Consider the following 23,123-nt stretch of genomic DNA (forward strand, 5'->3'; position numbering starts at 1 on the left):
CCATCTCCTTGGGGAGCAGTGGGCAGCAGCGGCGCCACGCCCGGGAATCATTTTGGTGACTTAACCCCCAACTCCAACCCGTGTTGCTGAGTGCCAAGCAGGGAGGTTATGGGTCCCATTTTTATAGTGCTGTAACTTCATAATTGTTATTTTATAGTTAATTACAATAAAATTACATATACATGCTGTAACTTAATGATTGTTTTTTTTATAATTAATTACAATAAAATTACATATACATGCTGTAACTTCATAATTGTTATTTTATAACTCATTGCAATAAAATTGCATACACATACTGTAACTTCATAATTGCTTTTTTATAGTTACTTACAATAAAATTACATATAAATGCTGTAACTTCATAATTGTTATTTTATAGTTATTTACAATAAAATTACATATAAATGCTGTAACTTCCTAATTGTTATTTTATAGTTAATTACAATAAAATTACATATAAATGCTGTAACTTCATAATTGTTATTTTATAACTCATTACAATAAAATTACACACACATACTGTAACTTCATAATTGCTTTTTTATAGTTACTTACAATAAAATTACATATAAATGCTGTAACTTCATAATTTTTTTTATAGTTAATTACAATAAATTGAAATATACATGCTGTAACTTAATAATTGTTATTTTATAGTTCATTACAATAAAATTACATATATATGCTGTAACTTCATAATTGTTATTTTATAGTTAATTACAATACAATTACATATAAATGCTGTAACTTCATAATTGTTATTTTATACTTAATTACAATAAAATTACATATAAATGCTGTAACTTTATAATTGTTTTATAGTTAATTACAATAAAATTACATATACATGCTGTAACTTCATAATTGTTATTTTATAACTCATTACAATAAAATTACATATACATGCTGTAGCTTCATAATTATTTTATAGTTAAATACAATAACATTACATATATACATGCTGTAACTTCATAATTGTTAATTTATAGTTCATTACAATACAATTACATTTAAATGCTGTAACTTCATGATTGTTATTTTATAACTCATTACAATAAAATTACATATACATGCTGTAACTTCATAATTTTTTTTTATAGTTAATTACAATAAATTGAAATATACATGCTGTAACTTAATAATTGTTATTTTATAGTTCATTACAATAAAATTACATATATATGCTGTAACTTCATAATTGTTATTTTATAGTTAATTACAATAAAATTACATATAAATGCTGTAACTTCATAATTGTTATTTTATACTTAATTACAATTAAATTACATATAAGTGCTGTAACTTTATAATTGTTTTATAGTTAATTACAATAAAATTACATATAAATGCTGTAACTTCATAATTGTTATTTTATAACTCATTACAATAAAATTACATATACATGCTGTAGCTTCATAATTGTTATTTTATAGTTAATTACAATAACATTACATATATACATGCTGTAACTTCATAATTGTTAATTTATAGTTCATTACAATACAATTACATTTAAATGCTGTAACTTCATAATTGTTATTTTATAACTCCTTACAATAAAATTACATATACATGCTGTAACTTCATAATTGTTATTTTATAGTTCATTACAATAAAATTACATGTAAATGCTGTAACTTCATAATTGTTAATTCATAGTTCATTACAATAAAATTACATATACATGCTGTAACTTCATAATTGTTATTTTATAACTTATTACAATAAAATTACATATAAATGCTGTAACTTCATAATTTGTTTTTTTTATAGTTGATTACAATAAAATTACATATACAGGCTGTAACTACATAATTGTTTTTGTATAGTTAATTACAATAAAATTACATATACATGCTGTAACTTCATAATTGTTTTTGTATAGTTAATTACAATAAAATTACATATACATGCTGTAACTTCATAATTGTTATTTTATAGTTAATTACAATAAAATTACATTTAAATGCTGTAACTTCATAATTGTTATTTTATAGTTCATTACAATAATATTACATATAAATGCTGAAACTTCATAATTGATGACAACATGTCCTACCATCTGTAGATGTGTAGTGATGATGACAACATGTCCTACCATCTGTAGATGTGTAGTGATGATGTTCTACCATGTGGGTGCTCAGGTGCTGCAGTCAGAGGCTCAGGTAGCGGAGGAGGAGTTGACTCGACTGCGTAGCCAAGCAGAACTTCACAGCATGCAGACAACACTCATTGCCAGCCTGGAGGGCGAGCGGGCGGCACTGGAGAGAGACCGGGACACCCTGCGCACCTCCCTGGACGCTCTGCGCACCACCCAGCGCAAGGTGGGAAAGCTAACACACACTTGTATTTCTTACCTTCTTGAGACCTGAGAATAATGCCTCCCTCTTTAGGACCAGCCTTTCTAGATATATAAAGAAGTGTATTTACAACATTAATAATATATACATACTATGCACATATAAAAAAACTTGTTGTGAAAAATGAGTTGGAATTTCACAAGAAAAAGATCACAATTTCACAAGAAAAACGTATAATTTGGGCAGTATTATAATAAAAGTCCTCATTTTACTCAACGAGAGTACAAATTTTACAAGAAAAACTGAACATTTGTAAAATGTTATGATAAAAGTTGGAAAAAGTAATAATTTTACATAAAAAAGTACCAATTTTACGGGAAAATATTGCAATATTACAGAAACAGAAAGAATATTAAAGCTGCAAGCAGCGATGGACGGGACCGACTTTGAGGGCTCATAAAATCCAAACCGGAGCAGTAATTAAAACTCTTTCATCAAATTTTAATCAGAAGGGTTCAATCTCTCTCCTGTGCTAATTTGAAGCCGACACGACAAACGCGCTCAGAGGGGATAATGTTTGAAAAAAGGTGACTGTTTTTACACAACTTTTGTTTTGAAGGGGGAATTGCAAACTTCCTGTTGATTTTTTCTGGGGGTTGTCAGTGTATGAAATATAGATCTAAGTGAGACCTACATAGAGGTTTTTGTTTCATGTCTAAGTCTACGACTAGATGTAACAATCTAAGTCTAAGACTAGATGTAACAATCTAAGTCTAAGACTAGATGTAACAATCTAAGCCTATGATCATGAAGTGAGGAAGTCTAGTCAGATGAGATGTGAAACATCTTCCAAGACAAACCAAGCAGTCCAGTTGTGATGATTGAATGTCCTGAGATGTCAATGACCTGATGAAACACAATGACCTGATGAATGACAACATTCATAGACACTTACTTCAGATCTCCAACTAGGTAGTCAAATACTAAAATGTTCCAACAAGGATTTGAACCCACATTTCTTACACCAGGGGTGTCCAAACTTTTTTCACTGATGGGGCACAATTTAAATCAAAGCAAGCAGCGATGGACGGGACCGACTTTGAGGGCTCATAAAATCCAAACCGGAGCAGTAATTAAAACTCTTTCATCAACTTTTAATCAGAAGGGTTCAATCTCTCTCCTGTGCTAATTTGAAGCCGACACGACAAACGCGCTCAGAGGAGATAATGTTTGAAAAAAGGTGACTGTTTTTACTCAACTTTTGTTTTGAAGGGGGAATTGCAAACTTCCTGTTGATTTTTACTGGGGGTTGTCAGTGTATGAAATCTAGATCTAAGTGAGACCTACATAGAGGTTTTTGTTTCATGTCTAAGTCTACGACTAGATGTAACAATCTAAGTCTAAGACTAGATGTAACAATCTAAGTCTAAGACTAGATGTAACAATCTAAGTCTAAGACTAGATGTAACAATCTAAGTCTAAGACTAGATTTAAGAATCTAAGTCTACAACTAGATATAACAATCTAAGTCTAAGACTAGGTGTAACAATCTAAATCTATGATCATGAAGTGATAAAGTCTAGTCAGATGAGATGTGAAACATCTTCCAAGACAAACCCAGCAGTCCAGTTATGATGATTGAATGTCCTGAGATGTCAATGACCTGATGAATGACAACATTCACAGACACTTACTTCAGATCTCCAACTAGGTAGTCAAATACTAAAATGTTCCAACAAGGATTTGAACCCACATTTCTTACACCAGGGGTGTCCAAACTTTTTTCACTGATGGGGCACATTTAAAATCAAAGCAAGCAGCGATGGACGGGACCGACTTTGAGGGCTCATAAAATCCAAACCGGAGCAGTAATTAAAACTCTTTCATCAACTTTTAATCAGAAGGGTTCAATCTCTCTCCTGTGCTAATTTGAAGCCGACACGACAAACGCGCTCAGAGGAGATAATGTTTGAAAAAAGGTGACTGTTTTTACTCAACTTTTGTTTTGAAGGGGGAATTGCAAACTTCCTGTTGATTTTTGCTGGGGGTTGTCAGTGTATGAAATCTAGGTCTAAGTGAGACCTACATAGAGGTTTATGTTTCATGTCTAAGTCTACGACTACATGTAACAATTTAAGTCTAAGACTAGATGTAACAATCTAAGCCTATGATCATGAAGTGATGAAGTCTAGTCAGATGAGATGTGAAACATCTTCCAAGACAAACCAAGAAGTCCAGTTGTGATGATTGAATGTCCTGAGATGTCAATGACCTGATGAATGACAATGACCTGATGAATGACAACATTCATAGACACTTACTTCAGATCTCCAACTAGGTAGTCAAATACTAAAATGTTCCAACAAGTATTTGAACCCACATTTCTTACACCAGGGGTGTCCAAACTTTTTTCACTGATGGGGCACATTTAAAATCAAAGCAAGCAGCGATGGACGGGACCGACTTTGAAGGCTCATGAAATCCAAACCGGAGCAGTAATTAAAACTCTTTCATCAAATTTTAATCAGAAGGGTTCAATCTCTCTCCTGTGCTAATTTGAAGGCGACACGACAAACGTGCTCAGAGGAGATAATGTTTGAAAAAAGGTGACTGTTTTTACACAACTTTTGTTTTGAAGGGGGAATTGCAAACTTCCTGTTGATTTTTGCTGGGGGTTGTCAGTGTATGAAATCTAGGTCTAAGTGAGACCTACACAGAGGTTTTTGTTTCATGTCTCTACGACATTCCTACTGAGAGTTAGAGGCAGTTTTGTCTGTGTTTTCTTCCTAGGGGGCGCTAGAACGCAATTTTGAGTTTTGGGGTTTGGTTTTTTGTGAGTGTCCAATTTGGTGGGTTTTGAAGCATGTTAAGGGGGTCAAATTACAGCTCAAAGAGGTGGCGGTATAATAATAAAACGCTAGAAATACAATAGGGTCCTCTGTCCCAAAGGGACATCGGTCCCTAATGAGAAATTGTTCCCAATTTTACAAAAAAAAGTCGACACATTGTGAGAAAAAGACTGCTTTTAGTTAATTTTTTTTTTTGTAATTGGTTTTTAATCTTCATTATTTACTTCACGTTATTACAGTATGTCTCTATATACATATTTATTTATTTTTTTAATTAACTTTGGCCAAAGGGTGCGCATTTCAATTTTGGCAGTATTATAATAAAAGTCCTCATTTTACTCAACGCATGTCAAAATTTTACATAAAAAACTGAACATTTGTGCAATATTATGATACATGTTGGAATTTTACTCAACAACAGTTGCAATTTTACAAGGAAAGTTTAACATTTTGGAAATTATATGAAAAGAGTTGTGATTTTACTCGACAAAAGTCACAGTTTTATAAGAAAACTTTAAAATGTTGGCAATATTATGACAATAATCGGAATTGTACTCAAAAAATGTCACTTCTTTACAAGAACAACACAAACTATAGCAATTTTGTGATAAAAGTCAGAATTTTATAAGACAAATGTCACCATTTTGCATTAAAAAGTAATAATTTTACATAAAAAAGTAATAATTTTACAAGAAAATATTGCAATATTACAGAAACAGAAAGATTATGAGAAATTGTTCCCAATTTTTTAAGAAAAAAGTCGACACATTGTGAGAAAAAGACTGCTCTTAGTTCATTTTTTTTTTGTAATTGTTTTTTAATATTCATTTTTTACTTCACGTTATTACTGTATGTCTCTATATACATATTTATTTATTTTTTAAATTTACTTTGGCCAAAGGGTGCGCATTTCAATTTTGGCAGTATTATAATAAAAGTCCTCATTTTACTCAACGCAAGTCAAAATTTGACAAGAAAAACTGAACATTTGTGCAATATTATGATAAAAGTTGGAATTTTACTCTACAAAAGTCGCAATTTTACAAGGAAAGCTTAACATTTTGACAATTTTATGAAAAGAGTCGTAATTCTACTCGACCAAAAGTCACAATTGTGTAAGAAAACTGAAAAATGTTGGCAATAGTATAGTATTAATCGGAATTTTACTTGGCAAAATTATGACAAAAGTCATAATTTTACTCTATAAAAGTCACTATTTTGCAAGAACAACCAACAAATTGGCAATATTGTGATACAAGTCAGAATTTTATATGACAATTGTCACCATTTTGCTTTAAAAAGTAATAATTTTACAAAAAAAAGTAATAATTTTACAAGAAAATATTGCAATATTACAGAAACAGAAAGAATATGAGAAATTGTTCCCAATTTTATAAGAAAAAAGTCGACACATTGTGAGAAAAAGACTGCTTTTAGTTCTTTTTTTTTTTTTTGGAATTGGTTTTTAATCTACATTATTTACTTCACGTTATTACTGTATGTCTTTATATACATATTTATTTCTTTTTTTAATTTACTTTGGCCAAAGGGTGCGCATTTCAATTTTGGCAGTATTATAATAAAAGTCCTCATTTTACTCAACGCAAGTCAAAATTTGACAAGAAAAACTGAACATTTGTGCAATATTATGATAAAAGTTGGAATTTTACTCAACAACAGTCGCAATTTTACAAGGAAAGCTTAACATTTTGACAATTTTATGAAAAGAGTCGTAATTCTACTCGACCAAAAGTCACAATTGTGTAAGAAAACTGAAAAATGTTGGCAATAGTATAGTATTAATCGGAATTTTACTTGGCAAAATTATGACAAAAGTCATAATTTTACTCTATAAAAGTCACTATTTTGCAAGAACAACCAACACATTGGCAATATTGTGATAAAAGTCAGAACTTTATATGACAAATGTCACCATTTTGCATTAAAAAGTCATCGTTTTACATAAAAAAGTCATCATTTTACATTAAAAAAGTAACAATTTTACAAGAAAATATTGCAATATTACAGAAACAGAAAGAATACGAGAAATTGTTCCCAATTTTATAAGAAAAAAGTCGACACATTGTGAGAAAAAGACTGCTTTTTGTTCATTTTTTTTTTTTTTTAATCTTCATTATTTACTTCACGTTATTACAGTATGTCTGTATATACATATTTATTCATTAGTTTTTATTAATTTTGGCCAAAGGGGGCCGCATTTCAATTTCTTACACACACTTGTTATTTCATATGTTGACCAGAGGGGGAGCACTTTTAAAAGCGACAGACAGTCAATTTGAAAAATCCCTTCTTTTTGGGACCACCCTCATTTTGACCACCAGGGGGTGTAAATGAGACTCTGTCTATTAGATGCAATGTTATTGGGACCATGATTTATGTCATCACTTGTTCACACCTCCTCATATGGAAGATACTTTTCCTTCTTCATGTCTCAAAAAGGGTAGACACACACACACACACACACACACACACACACACACACACACACACACACACACACACACACACACACACACACACACACACACACACACACACACACACACACACACACACACACACACACACACACACACACACACACACACAGTGCAATGTTTACGACCATGACAGATGTTTATTTCCCCTCAGGGGGATGAAGAATGACAAAGACAGAAAATAAGATGTGAAAAAGCAGAAGTTGATATTTAATGTCGTAACTCTGCAGCTTCTCTTAAAAAAGATGACTTCCTTTTTCTGGATTTTCAAAATACATCACACCGCTGCTTTTGTGATGGGAATAATGTCACGGGACTTCATCCGTGCCAGGGTCAAACTGTCACACCTTTATTATTGAATTCCACAAAGTAAACAAACTACTTACCCTTTTACTGGAGAGGGAACAGGAACAGGGAATAGGGAACATGGTGGAAGGTGTGTCAGTGGATGGTGGAGGGTGTGTCAGTGGATGGTGGAGGGTGTGTCAGTGGATGGTGGAGGGTGTGTCAGTGGATGGTGGAGGGTGTGTCAGTGGATGGTGGAGGGTGTGTCAGTCCATGGTGGAAGGTGTGTCAGTGGATGGTGGAGGGTGTGTCAGTGGATGGTGGAGGGTGTGTCAGTCGATGTTGGAGGGTGTGTCAGTGGATGGTGGAGGGTGTGTCAGTCCATGGTGGAGGGTGTGTCAGTAGATGGTGGAGGGTGTGTCAGTCGATGTTGGAGGGTGTGTCAGTCGATTGCAGAGGGTGTGTCAGTCGATGGCGGAGTGTGTGCCAGTCGATGGTGGAGGGTGTGTCAGTGGATGGTGGAGGGTGTGTCAGTGGATGGTGGAGGGTGTGTCAGTGGATGGTGGAGGGTGTGTCAGTCCATGGTGGAGGGTGTGTCAGTCCATGGTGGAGGGTGTGTCAGTGGATGGTGGATGGTGTGTCAGTGGATGGTGGAGGGTGTGTCAGTCGATGGCGGAGTGTGTGCCAGTCGATGGTGGAGGGTGTGTCAGTCGATGTTAGAGGGTGTGTCAGTCGATGGCGGAAAGTGTGTCAAGTCGATGGCGGAGTGTGTGTCAGTCGATGGTGGAGGGTGTGTCAGTCCATGGTGGAGGGTGTGTCAGTCGATGGCAGTGGGTGTTTCAGTCGATGTTGTCAACATATTTGATGTTCAAACTCATAAACTTGATTTTTTTTTTGCAAATAATAATTAACTTAGAATTTCATGGCTGCAACACGTGCCAAAGTAGTTGGGAAAGGGCATGTTCACCACTGTGTTACATGGCCTTTCCTTTTAACAACACTCAGTAAACGTTTGGGAACTGAGGAGACACATTTTTGATGCTTTTCAGGTGGAATTCTTTCAATTTCTTGCTTGATGTACAGCTTAAGTTGTTCAACAGTCCGGGGGTCTCCCTTGTGCTATTTTAGACTTCATAATGCGCCACACATTTTCAATGGGAGACAGGTCTGGACTACAGGCAGGCCAGTCTAGTACCCGCACTCTTTTACTATGAAGCCACTTTGATGTAACACGTGGCTTGGCATTGTCTTGCTGAAATAAGCAGGGGCGTCCATGGTAATGTTGTTTGGATGGCAACATATGTTGCTCCAAAACCTGTATGTACCTTTCAGCATTAATGGCGCCTTTACAGATGTGTAAGTTACCCATGTCTTGGCCACTAATACACCCCCATACCATCACACATGATGGCTTTTACACTTTGCGCCTTATGGTTCTTTTCCTCTTTGGTCCGGAGGACACGACGTCCACAGTTTCCAAAAACAATTTGAAATGTGGACTCGTCAGACCACAGAACACTTTTCCACTTTGTATCAGTCCATCTTAGATGAGTTCAGGCCCAGCGAAGCCGACGGCGTTTCTGGGTGTTGTTGATAAACGGTTTTCGCCTTGCATAGGAGAGTTTTAACTTGCACTTACAGATGTAGCGACCAACTGTAGTTACTGACAGTGGGTTTCTGAAGTGTTCCTGAGCCCATGTGGTGATATTCTTTACAGACTGACGTCGCTTGTTGATGCAGTACAGCCTGAGGGATGGAAGGTCACGGGCTTAGCTGCTTACGTGCAGTGATTTCTCCAGATTCTCTGAACCCTTTGATGATATTACGGAGCGTAGATGGTGAAATCCCTAAATTCCTTGCAATAGCTGGTTGAGAAAGGTTTTTCTTAAACTGTTCAACAATTTGCTCACGCATTTGTTGACAAAGTGGTGACCCTCGCCCCGTCCTTGTTTGTGAATGACTGAGCATTTCATGGAATCTACTTTTATACCCAATCATGGCACCCACCTGTTCCCAATTTGCCTGTTCACCTGTGGGATGTTCCAAATAAGTGTTTGATGAGCATTCCTCAACTTTATCAGTATTTATTGCCACCTTTCCCAACTTCTTTGTCACGTGTTGCTGGCATCCAATTCTAAAGTTAATGATTATTTGCACCAAAAAAAAAAAAGTTTATGAGTTTGAACATCAAATATGTTGTCTTTGTAGCATATTCAACTGAATATGGGTTGAAAAGGATTTGCAAATCATTGTATTCCGTTTATATTTACATCTAACACAATTTCCCAACTCATATGGAAACGGGGTTTGTACTTCCCAGATGCACTGCAGAGTTGAGTTGACTAAGAGAGAATGATTACCACTGCAGAATGTGTGATGCAGCTCCGCCATCCCATCTCATTAGATTGTGCTAATAATCTTTTTACAGCTTGAGCTCCGTATCCCCACTGTTTCATATTAGCGCTTAGTGTGTCTTGAGGTAGACGTTCCATCGCGGCAAGCCGGATGAGTGGCAAAGGCTCAGAATTGATGGCGACTCGGAGCGGGCGTGTGCACGTTAAATGAAACATGAAATACGCTCCACTTGCTTCAGCAGCAGGGAAGCAGAAGACAAACAGGAAATGACAAGTCAGCCACATCCTCTTGTGTGGACCGAAGTCTTCCGACTGAACGTTAGCTCCTTTATCATCTCGCCGTAAAGAAACATCGTGTGAGAAGAGTCAAAGTCGGGGGTCTGAGTACATAAAGGATGTTTATTGACCGACTGGGAGTCCAGGATTTTAAACACTTTAGTCCCCCGAGGCCTGCCGTGTATCCTTGTCGTGGCGGAGAAGAAAGTGTCTCTGCGCTTTTATTTGCTCTCATTTTCATGTTGTGCCCCGGGTGTTCAATCACACGGCTTTTATTTGCCATGTAGCTACTTTCATTCCCGCCAATATCAGTGTATTAAACCTGCTGGCTGCGCTTAATGGATATTGTTCTCCATAATTGATATTTTACAATTAAATATGTAAAAAAAAAGTATCATTTTTGGGCAATTTTAAAATAAATCAATGAAAGAAATCTGATGCTGATCACAGACAGTGATCCCCTCCGGCTGATGCTGTATTTATTTGTAGTCCCCCGGCTGACGAGCAGCTAGCAGCTAAGTAAAGTATGTGTCTCCAACTCTCCATACGCAGTCTGGAGACAAGTAACAAGAATCACTGCCATTGCCACCAATGAACTGCAATTCTTAGGATCTTAAAGGGTAACTGCACTTTTTTATATATAATGTAGTAACAGACACCGTCATAACAATATGTAATATGTACAATATACACACTGCAAGTATATATATAATGTAGTAAGAGACACCTTCATAACAATATGTAATATGTACAATACACACACTGCAAGTATTTATATAATGTAGTAACAGACCCCTTCATAACAATATGTAATATGTACAATATACACACTGCAAGTATATATATAATGTAGTAACAGACACCTTCATAACAATATGTAATATGTACAATATACACACTGCAAGTATATATATATAATGTAGTAACAGACACCTTCATAACAATATGTAATATGTACAATACACACACTGCAAGTATTTATATAATGTAGTAACAGACACCTTCATAACAATATGTAATATGTACAATATGCACACTGCAAGTATATATATATATATAATGTAGTAACGGACGCCTTCATAACAATATGTAATATGGACAATATACACACTGCAAGTATATATATAATGTAGTAACAGACACCTTCATAACAATATGTAATATGTACAATATACACACTGCAAGTATATATATAATGTAGTAACAGACACCTTCATAACAATATGTAATATGTATAATATACACACTGCAAGTATATATATAATGTAGTAACAGACACCTTCATAACAATATGTAATATGTACAACACACACACTGCAAGTATATATATATAATGTAGTAACAGACACCTTCATAACAATATGTAATATGTACAATACACACACTGCAAGTATTTATATAATGTAGTAACAGACACCTTCATAACAATATGTAATATGTACAATATACACACTGCAAGTATATATATAATGTAGTAACAGACACCTTCATAACAATATGTAATATGTACAATATACACACTGCAAGTATATATGTATAATGTAGTAACAGACACCTTCATAACAATATGTAATATGCACAATATACACACTGCAAGTATTTATATAATGTAGTAACAGACACCTTCATAACAATATGTAATATGTACAATATACACACTGCAAGTATATATATAATGTAGTAAGAGACACCTTCATAACAATATGTAATATGTACAATACACACACTGCAAGTATTTATATAATGTAGTAACAGACCCCTTCATAACAATATGTAATATGTACAATATACACACTGCAAGTATATATATAATGTAGTAACAGACACCTTCATAACAATATGTAATATGTACAATATACACACTGCAAGTATATATATATAATGTAGTAACAGACACCTTCATAACAATATGTAATATGTACAATACACACACTGCAAGTATTTATATAATGTAGTAACAGACACCTTCATAACAATATGTAATATGTACAATATGCACACTGCAAGTATATATATATATATAATGTAGTAACGGACGCCTTCATAACAATATGTAATATGGACAATATACACACTGCAAGTATATATATAATGTAGTAACAGACACCTTCATAACAATATGTAATATGTACAATATACACACTGCAAGTATATATATAATGTAGTAACAGACACCTTCATAACAATATGTAATATGTATAATATACACACTGCAAGTATATATATAATGTAGTAACAGACACCTTCATAACAATATGTAATATGTACAACACACACACTGCAAGTATATATATATAATGTAGTAACAGACACCTTCATAACAATATGTAATATGTACAATACACACACTGCAAGTATTTATATAATGTAGTAACAGACACCTTCATAACAATATGTAATATGTACAATATACACACTGCAAGTATATATATAATGTAGTAACAGACACCTTCATAACAATATGTAATATGTACAATATACACACTGCAAGTATATATGTATAATGTAGTAACAGACACCTTCATAACAATATGTAATATGCACAATATACACACTGCAAGTATTTATATAATGTAGTAACAGACACCTTCATAACAATATGTAATATGTACAATATACACACTGCAAGTATATATATAATGTAGTAACAGACACCTTCATAACAATATGTAATATGTAGAATACACACACTGCAAGTATTTATATAATGTAGTAACAGACACCTTCATAACAATATGTAATATGTACAATATACACACTGCAAGTATATATATAATGTAGTAACAGACACCTTCATAACAATATGTAATATGTACAATACACACACTGCAAGTATTTATATAATGTAGTAACAGACACCTTCATAACAATATGTAATATGTACAATATACACACTGCAAGTATATATATATATATATATATATATATATATATATATATATATATATATATATAATGTAGTAACAGACACCTTCATAACAATATGTAATATGTACAATATACACACTGCAAGTATATATATATATATAATGTAGTAACAGACACCTTCATAACAATATGTAATATGTACAATATACACACTGCAAGTATATATATATACCTGTATAATGTAGTAACAGACACCTTCATAACAATATGTAATATGTACAATATACACACTGCAAGTATATATATATATATATAATGTAGTAACAGACACCTTCATAACAATATGTAATATGTACAATATACACACTGCAAGTATATATATATATATATATATATATATATATATATATATATATATATATATATATATATATATATATATATATATATATAATGTAGTAACAGACACCTTCATAAAAATATGTAATATGTACAATATACACACTGCAAGTATATATATATATATAATGTAGTAACAGACACCTTCATAACAATATGTAATATGTACAATATACACACTGCAAGTATATATATATATAATGTAGTAACAGACACCTTCATAACAATATGTAATAGGCACAATATACACACTGCAAGTATATATATATATATAATGTAGTAACAGAAACCTTCATAAAAATATGTAATATGTACATTATACACACTGCAAGTATATATATATATATATAATGTAGTAACAGACACCTTCATAACAATATGTAATATGTACAATATACACACTGCAAGTATATATATATATATAATGTAGTAACAGACGCCTTCATAACAATATGTAATATGGACAATATACACAATGCAAGTATATATATATATATAATGTAGTAACAGACACCTTCATAACAATATGTAATATGTACAATATACACACTGCAAGTATATATATATATATAATGTAGTAACAGACACCTTCATAAAAATATGTAATATGTACAATATACACACTGCAAGTATATATATATATAATGTAGTAACAGACACCTTCATAACAATATGTAATATGTACAATATACACACTGCAAGTATATATATATATATAATGTAGTAACAGACACCTTCATAACAATATGTAATATGTACAATATACACACTGCAAGTATATATATATATATATAATGTAGTAACAGACACCTTCATAACAATATGTAATATGTACAATATACACACTGCAAGTATATATATATATAATGTAGTAACAGACACCTTCATAACAATATGTAATATGTACAATATACACACTGCAAGTATATATATATATATATAATGTAGTAACAGACACCTTCATAACAATATGTAATACGTACAATATACACACTGCAAGTATATATATATATATAATGTAGTAACAGACACCTTCATAACAATATGTAATATGGACAATATACACACTGCAAGTATATATATATATAATGTAGTAACAGACACCTTCATAACAATATGTAATATGTACAATATACACACTGCAAGTATATATATATATATATAATGTAGTAACAGACACCTTCATAAAAATATGTAATATGTACAATATACACACTGCAAGTATATATATATATATAATGTAGTAACAGACACCTTCATAAAAATATGTAATATGTACAATATATACACTGCAAGTATATATATATATATATATAATGTAGTAACAGACACCTTCATAACAATATGTAATAGGCACAATATGCACAGTGCAAGTCAGCGGCATGGTGCCATTAATGTGTCCTACAAACAGCCTAATGGACGTGATAAGCATAAGCCTATACCACTTTCTTTTTAGTCCGGCTAAATGGGGCAATTATAATTCAGCGTCGAGCTTTATAAATCCTGCCTAGCAACAAGTGGTCCTACCATTTTGTGGTTTTATGTCTGCTACTGTAGATGTCTGCTTTTATTCTCCACCAAACCACTTCCATTGCTGAAAATAGACTCACATGTACGGTCCTGGTCATACACTTGTAAAGAACATCATGTCATGGCTGTCTTGACTTTACAATCATTTCTACAACTCTTATTTTTTTGTGATTGGGGCACATACTTGTTGGTCACAAACAGCTCCATTTTTGTTCCATCTGACCACAGAACTTTCCTCCAGAAGGTCTTTTCTTTGTCCATGTGATGTCAGATGAGACAAAAATGGAGCTGTTTGGCCACAATACCCAGCAATATGTTTGGAGGAGAAAAGGTGAGGCCTTTAGTCCCAGGAACACCATGCCTCCCGTCAAGCATGGTGGTGGTAGTATTATGCTCTGGGCCTGTTTTGCTGCCAATGGAACTGCTGCTTTAAATGGGACAATGAAAAAGGAGGATTACCTCCAAATTCTTCAGGACAAGCTAGAATCATCAGCCCGGAGGTTGGGTCTTGTGACCAACAAGTATGTGCTCCAATCACTCTATCACAAAAAAAATAAGAGTTGTAGAAATGACTGGAAACTCAAGACAGCGGTCGGGTGAGTGGCCGTGCCAGCAACCTGAGGGTTCCTGGTTCGATCCCCACCTTCTACCAACCTCGTCACGTCCGTTTTGTCCTTGAGCAAGACACGTCACCCTTGCTCCTGATGGGCGGTGGTTAGGGCCTCGCATGGCAGCTCCCGCCATCAGTGTGTGTGAATGGGTGGATGTGGAAATAGTGTCAAAGCGCTATATAAATAACATAACTACATAAATAACAACCTGTAATTTCATTTTGATGTTTTTATCTTGGTAGATTGAAAATGAACAGCAATGAGTTGACCGATGAACTTTATCACATCATTTATTCAGAAAGTATAAATAATGACAAATAAAGATAGAATACTAATAACCGCAAGATGAAAGTGTAAAAAAACAACAACATTATGATTTGTACATTTTCAGAATGTGCTTGTTCTATTTTTTTAACAAAGAAAACAATTTGAAGTTGTCTTTATTTTGAAGACTTACTTGGGAGTATTTATATGTATATACGTATATATACACGTATTTATTTGTGTATATACATATATATATTTATATGTACAGTATATACGTATATATTTATATGTATATACATGTATATATTTATATGTATATACATATACATTTATATGTATATACATATATATTTATATGTATATACGTGGACATACGTATATATTTATATGTGTATACGTATATATTTATATGTATATACATGGACATATGTATATATTTATATGTGTATACGTATATATTTATATGTATATACGTGGATATACGTATATATTTATATGTATATATACCTATATATTTATATGTATATACACGTATATACCTATATATTTATATGTATATACGTGGATATACGTATATATTTATATGTATATATGTGTATATACCTATATATTTATATGTATATAAGTTGATATACGTATATATTTATATGTATATAAGTGGATATACGTATATTTATATGTATATACGTGCATATACCTATATATTTATATTTGTATATACGTGGATATACCTATATATTTATATGTATATACATGTATATACCTATATATTTATGTGTATATACATGTATATACCTATGTATTTATGTGTATATATGTGCATGTATTTATATGTATATACGTGGATATACCTATATATTTATATGTATATATGTGTATATACCTATATATTTATATGTATATAAGTTGATATACGTATATATTTATATGTACATAAGTGGATATACGTATATTTATATGTATATACGTGCATATACCTATATATTTATATTTGTATATACGTGGATATACCTATATATTTATATGTATATACATGTATATACCTATATATTTATGTGTATATACATGTATATACCTATGTATTTATGTGTATATATGTGCATATACCTATATATTTATGTGCATATACTTATATATTTATGTGTATAGACGTGCATATACCTATATATTTATGTGTTTATACGTGCATATACCTATATATTTATGTGTATAGACGTGCATATACCTATATATTTATGTGTATAGATGTGCATATACCTATATATTTATGTGTATATACGTGCATATACCTATATATTTATGTGTATAGACGTGCATATACCTATATATTTATGTGTATATACGTGCATATACCTATATAGTTATGTGTATATACGTGCATATACCTATATAGTTATGTGTATATACGTGCATATACCTATATATTTATGTGTATATACGTGCATATACCTATATAGTTATGTGTATATACGTGCATATACCTATATATTTATGTGTTTATACGTGCATATACCTATATATTTATGTGTGTATACGTGCATATACCTATATATTTATGTGTATATACGTGCATATACCTATATATTTATGTGTATATACGTGCATATACCTATATATTTATGTGTATAGACGTGCATATACCTATATATTTATGTGTATATATGTGCATATACCTATATATTTATGTGTTTATACGTGCATATACCTATATATTTGTGTATAGGCGTGCATATACCTATATATTTATGTGTATATACGTGCATATACCTATATATTTATGTGTATAGACGTGCATATACCTATATATTTATGTGTATAGACGTGCATATACCTATATATTTATGTGTATAGACGTGCATATACCTATATATTTATGTGTATAGACGTGCATATACCTATATAGTTATGTGTATATACGTGTATATACCTATATATTTGTGTATATACGTGCATATACCTATATATTTATGTGTATATACGTGCATATACCTATATATTTATGTGTATAGACGTGCATATACCTATATATTTATGTGTATAGACGTGCATATACCTATATATTTATGTGTATAGACGTGCATATACCTATATATTTATGTGTATAGACGTGCATATACCTATATAGTTATGTGTATATACGTGTATATACCTATATATTTGTGTATATACGTGCATATACCTATATATTTATGTGTATAGATGTGCATATACCTATATATTTATGTGGCCCCCCATCTAAAATGACTTTGACACCCCTGCCTTAGGGTCTTCTTAACCTTTCCTGCACATGTTTTTGCCTAGCATACAGTATAATTAGTATACGATATACTAGCATACAGTATCATTAGTATACAATATACTAGCATACAGTATCATTAGTATACGATATACTAGCATACAGTATAATTAGTATACAATATACTAGCATACAGTATAATTAGTATACAATATCCTAGCATACAGTATAATTAGTATACGATATACTAGCATACAGTATCATTAGTATACAATAGTAATAGTTTGTAAGAGCATACAAACTAATAATAATCATCACCTTGTCCTCTATCATCAGAGCGAGCAGTTAGCGCTGACCGCTCAGACCCTCAAGGCCGAGCTGGATCGCCAGGGCCGCACTTTGGAGACCCTTCGCCGTCGAGAGGAGGAGCTGGAGGCGGAGCTGCGTGACGCCGCCCTGGAGGCCCAGTCGGCGGCCCGGGCGCGGGACCAGGCGCTGCTGGACGTGCGGCGCCTGGAGCAGGACAAAGAGGCGTGGCAGACGGAGCTGGACGGCGTGCGGAGGGACGGCAGGCAGCGGGAGAGGGAGGCGGCCAGGCTGAGGCAGCAGCTGGAGAGCACCAACGCCGCGCTGGAGCATAGCAACCAGCGAGCGCGGGCTTTGGAGGCTGATCACAGGCATGGAGACACACAAACTATGAACGCTTTATAAACATTCATCTCTTACGACGTGCTTTACACCACTGCATCCCACGCTTTGCCTTGGACTTAATGATGTATGGCTTAGATGCAGCTGCTCGGCCATGTAAACCCAATCCATGAAGCTCTCTGCGTACTGTACGTGGGCTAATTGGAAGGTGACATGAAGTTTGGAGCTTTTGACACACCTGTGATTAGGACACCTGGTTCTCATCATTTGGATGGTCTGGCCAAATACTTTTGGCAATATGGTGTATTTACAGTACCTACAATGTAAGACTTGCCAAATAGTGAACCTGAATCCTAGCACGTGTTTATTATGTCATCCTTATTGTAAACCTGTGTGTGTGTGTGTGTGTAGGTGTGTGTGTCAGCAGCTGTCCGAGTCCAAGGAGCACTGCGCTGGGCTACAAGACCTGGAGAGTGAGCTGGGCACTCGATTGGGCGAGCTGGAGGCGAGTCATCAGCAGGCGCAGGAGCAGTATGCAGATGCACAGGCCAGGATTAGGTCACTAATGCAGGTGTGTGTCACTAGCAGTGTGGTGCAATGGCAGCATATCATGCACTGTCATGACAAGTAGCTTTATCAGTGGTGCTCTAAATCACACACATTTACACGTCTGCCTCATACCTGTATTGTAGAATAGGGGTGTCCAAAGTGTGTCCTGGGGGCCATTTGCGGGTTGCAGCTAATTAGGGACCGATGTCCCTTTGGGACAGAGGACCCTATTGTATTTCTAGCGTTTTATTATTATACCGCCGCCTCTTTGAGCTGTAATTTGACCCCCTTAACATGCTTCAAAACTCACCAAATTGGACACGCACATCAGGACTGGCAAAAATTGCGATCTATCCAAAAAAACCAAACCCCAAAACTCAAAATTGCGCTCTCGCGGCCCTTAGGAAGAAAACACAGACAAAACTGCCTCTAACTCCCAGTAGGAATGTCGTAGAGACATGAAACAAAAACCTCTATGTAGGTCTCACTTAGACCTATATTTCATACACTGTTAAGCTTTCCTTGTAAAATTGCGACTGTTGTTGAGTAAAATTCCAACTTTTATCATAATATTGCACAAATGTTCAGTTTTTCTTGTCAAATTTTGACCTGCGTTGAGTAAAATGAGGACTTTTATTATAATACTGCCAAAATTGAAATGCGCACCCTTTGGCCAGAGTAAATTTAAAAAATAAATAAATATTTATATAGAGACATACAGTAATAACGTGAAGTAAATAATGTAGATTAAAAACCAATTCCACAAAAAAAAAAAAAAGAACTAAAAGCAGTCTTTTTCTCACAATGTGTCGACTTTTTTCTTATAAAATTGGGAACAATTTCTCATATTCTTTCTGTTTCTGTAATATTGCAATATTTTCTTGTAAAATTATTACTTTTTTTGTAAAATTATTACTTTTTAAAGCAAAATGGTGACAATTGTCATATAAAATTCTGACTTTTATCACAATATTGCCAATGTGTTGGATGTTCTTGCAAAATAGTGACTTTTATAGAGTAAAATCATGACTTTTGTCATAATTTTGCCAAGTAAAATTCCGATTAATACTATAATATTGACAACATTTTTCAGTTTTCTTACACAATTGTGACTTTTGGTCGAGTAGAATTACGACTCTTTTCATAAAATTGTCAAAATGTTAAGCTTTCCTTGTAAAATTGCAACTGTTGTTGAGTAAAATTCCAACTTTTATCATAATATTGCACAAATGTTCAGTTTTTCTTGTCAAATTTTGACTTGCGTTGAGTAAAATGAGGACTTTTATTATAATACTGCCAAAATTGAAATGCGCACCCTTTGGCCAAAGTAAATTAAAAAAATTAATAAATATGTATATAGAGACATACAGTAATAACGTGAAGTAAAAAATGAATATTAAAAAACAATTACAAAAAAAAAATGAACTAAAAGCAGTCTTTTTCTCACAATGTGTCGACTTTTTTCTTAAAAAATTGGGAACAATTTCTCATAATCTTTCTGTTTCTGTAATATTGCAATATTTTCTTGTAAAATTATTACTTTTTTATGTAAAATTATTACTTTTTAATGCAAAATGGTGACATTTGTCTTATAAAATTCTGACTTTTATCACAAAATTGCTAATGTTTGTGTTATTCTTGTAAAGAAGTGACATTTTTTGAGTACAATTCCGATTATTGTCATAATATTGCCAACATTTTAAAGTTTTCTTATAAAACTGTGACTTTTGTCGAGTAAAATCACAACTCTTTTCATATAATTTCCAAAATGTTAAACTTTCCTTGTAAAATTGCAACTGTTGTTGAGTAAAATTCCAACATGTATCATAATATTGCACAAATGTTCAGTTTTTTATGTAAAATTGTGACCTGCGTTGAGTAAAATGAGGACTTTTATTATAATACTGCCAAAATTGAAATGCGCACCCTTTGGCCAAAGTAAATTTAAAAAATAAATAAATATGTATATAGAGACATACAGTAATAACGTGAAGTAAAAAATGAATATTAAAAACCAATTACAAAAAAAAAAATTAACTAAAAGCAGTCTTTTTCTCACAATGTGTCGACTTTTTTTTGTAAAATTGGGAACAATTTCTCATTAGGGACCGAGTCCCTTTGGGACAGAGGACCCTATTGTATTTCTAGCGTTTTATTATTATACCGCCACCTCTTTGAGCTGTAATTTGACCCCCTTAACATGCTTCAAAACTCACCAAATTGGACACTCACAAAAAACCAAACCCCAAAACTCAAAATTGCGCTCTAGCGCCCCCTAGGAAGAAAACACAGATAAAACTGCCTCTAACTCCCAGTAGGAATGTCGTAGAGACATGAAACAAAAACCTCTATGTAGGTCTCACTTAGATCTAGATTTCATACACTGACAACCCCCAGTAAAAATCAACAGGAAGTTTGCAATTCCCCCTTCAAAACAAAAGTTGAGTAAAAACAGTCACCTTTTTTCAAACATTATCTCCTCTGAGCGCGTTGGTCGTGTCGGCTTCAAATTAGCACAGGAGAGAGATTGAACCCTTCTGATTAAAAGTTGATGAAAGAGTTTTAATTACTGCTCCGGTTTGGATTTTATGAGCCCTCAAAGTCGGTCCCGTCCATCGCTGCTTGCTTTGATTTTAAATGTGCCCCATCAGTGAAAAAAGTTTGGACACCCCTGGTGTAAGAAATGTGGGTTCAAATCCTTGTTGGAACATTTCAGTATTTGACTACCTAGTTGGAGATCTGAAGTAAGTGTCTATGAATGTTGTCATTCATCAGGTCATTGTCATTCATCAGGTCATTGACATCTCAGGACATTCAATCATCACAACTGGACTGCTGGGTTTGTCTTGGAAGATGTTTCACACCTCATCTGACTAGACTTCATCACTTCATGATCATAGGCTTAGATTGTTACATCTAGTCTTAGACTTAGATTGTTACATCTAGTCTTAGACTTAGATTGTTACATCTAGTCTTGGACTTAGATTGTTACATCTAGTCTTAGACTTAGATTGTTACATCTAGTCTTAGACTTAGATTGTTACAACTAGTCTTAGACTTATTTTGTTACATCTAGTCAGACTTAGATTGTTACATCTAGTCGTAGACTTAGATTGTTACATCTAGTCTTGGACTTAGATTGTTACATCTAGTCGTAGACTTAGATTGTTACATCTAGTCTTGGACTTAGATTGGTCACATCTAGTCTTAGACTTAGATTGTTACATCTAGTCTTAGACTTAGTTTGTTACATCTAGTCTTAGACTTAGATTGTTACATCTAGTCTTAGACTTAGATTGTTACATCTAGTCTTAGACTTAGATTGTTACAACTAGTCTTAGACTTATATTGTTACATCTAGTCAGACTTACATTGTTACATCTAGTCGTAGACTTAGATTGTTACATCTAGTCTTGGACTTAGATTGTTACATCTAGTCGTAGACTTAGA

General features: G+C 33.4%; 1 protein-coding gene across 3 annotated transcripts in view; it reads left to right on the top strand.

Moving 5' to 3' along the window:
* ccdc88b (coiled-coil domain containing 88B) overlaps nt 1–23,123 on the top strand; it is a 174,192-nt gene that overhangs the window by 89,474 nt on the left and 61,595 nt on the right. For all 3 annotated transcript variants that reach the window (XM_062043422.1, XM_062043421.1, XM_062043423.1), the window contains 3 exons: nt 2,148–2,327; nt 18,813–19,153; nt 19,536–19,695. In XM_062043422.1, coding sequence (XP_061899406.1) covers nt 2,148–2,327; nt 18,813–19,153; nt 19,536–19,695 — 681 coding nt within the window. The remainder of the gene's footprint in view (nt 1–2,147; nt 2,328–18,812; nt 19,154–19,535; nt 19,696–23,123) is intronic.

The sequence above is a fragment of the Entelurus aequoreus genome, linkage group LG04, assembly GCF_033978785.1.
Source record: "Entelurus aequoreus isolate RoL-2023_Sb linkage group LG04, RoL_Eaeq_v1.1, whole genome shotgun sequence".
Lineage (NCBI taxonomy): Eukaryota > Metazoa > Chordata > Actinopteri > Syngnathiformes > Syngnathidae > Entelurus > Entelurus aequoreus.